We start from the raw sequence: 1,356 nt of genomic DNA on the forward strand, positions 1-1,356 counted from the left end.
TAGGTACCACAGAAAAGTCACCCATCAATCATCAATGACTATAAACATGTTGCCTTGACATCCCACATCATGAAGGTCCTGGAGAAATTCCTGTTTGTGACCTGAGTAAACAGATATGCACATATCAGGACCTCCTGCAGTTTGCTTATCACTATGGAGCTGGAGTTGAAGACACCATCGTACACCTGCTTCAACAAACCCACTGTCATCTGGACAAAGCAGGCAACATGATTCCAGATCTAACAAGAACATAAAGGGAGAGGGCAAACCTGGAAAATTTTAAATAAATAAACTTCTGTGTTTTTCCTTTTTTTTCTCTTCTACATAAAAAGGTTTGAGTTTTAAAGAGATTTCTTTATGGCACTTTTGCTGTCTCCCTTTGTCACCTAATATATTCAAAGAACTTTATGATGCTCCTAGGAACTCTTAATTGCTTCCAACAAAACCCTTAATCCCACTTTTGAGTGGAATACGAATTTACAGCAACCAGCAGTGGCTGTTCCTGCAAACTACAGCAGTCCATCTGTGAATAAAATCCAAAGGGAGCAGAGATATACTCGGGTGTAAATCCTACCTACTCCTGTTTCCCAGCCAAACTCTTCCATAACGATAGTTCAAGCAAACTTCTCAGACGGCTGTAAAAACTGTAGGTTGTTTGGATCAAAACAAACTGAACTGAGATCAGATTGTTTAGGCAGAAAAAAATTACGTGCCAAAGGCAAACACCATGATGTGGCAGCAGTGTGTGAATATGATATAGCACTGCCCAATGTATCAAATGTGCTCTAAAAAAGATGTTTTGCATGACTTGGCCTTCAAGGGCCATGCACTTACTTTGCTGAGGTGAGACCTTTGCCGATGATCCAACGTCCCATCCCCTCTGAGGACAGGTGAAGACACCTCAGAGAGCGAGCTGCTAGGGTTAGTAGCAGCCTGCTGGTGAGGGGGGGAGAAGGTGTTGTAGAGCGCCAAGGACCCATGAGACGGGGAGGTGGAGATGGAGCGTGCCACAGCATGCTCAGAGATGTTTCCCATGGTCTTTGTGCTGGGCAGGGTGCCGTAATGACCCACTGGCAACCACAAGTCACAGCAAATTCAAAATTTCTGATTAAATTACAAAATAAAGTTGACTGTTATAAATGCTAATTGAAAAAAAAACAAAAACAGCTGAGATATCTCTCTAAGGCTACATTTACACTGCAGGCTTCAACACTCAATTCTAATTTTTTTGTGAAATCTTAATTTTTTGCATTCACACTTCCAAATATATGCAACTTGTATGTGATCGATTGCATGAACTGCAAGTGACCTGAGGGCGCAGTAATGCCACACGCAGTGAGCACGCTCAGTGTTTAG

General features: G+C 42.3%; 1 protein-coding gene across 9 annotated transcripts in view; it reads right to left on the minus strand.

Moving 5' to 3' along the window:
- Positions 1–1,356, minus strand: part of LOC106937370 (pleckstrin homology domain-containing family A member 5-like) — an 83,843-nt gene that overhangs the window by 30,298 nt on the left and 52,189 nt on the right. For 8 of the 9 annotated variants that reach the window (XM_015018830.1, XM_015018827.1, XM_015018828.1 and 5 more), the window contains exon 10: positions 835–1,073. In XM_015018830.1, coding sequence (XP_014874316.1) covers positions 835–1,073 — 239 coding nt within the window. The remainder of the gene's footprint in view (positions 1–834; positions 1,074–1,356) is intronic. The other variant, XM_015018822.1, reaches the window with a different exon arrangement.

This window comes from Poecilia latipinna, unplaced genomic scaffold (genome assembly GCF_001443285.1).
Source record: "Poecilia latipinna isolate Pla-1442-1.1 unplaced genomic scaffold, P_latipinna-1.0 Scaffold2327, whole genome shotgun sequence".
Classification (NCBI taxonomy): domain Eukaryota; kingdom Metazoa; phylum Chordata; class Actinopteri; order Cyprinodontiformes; family Poeciliidae; genus Poecilia; species Poecilia latipinna.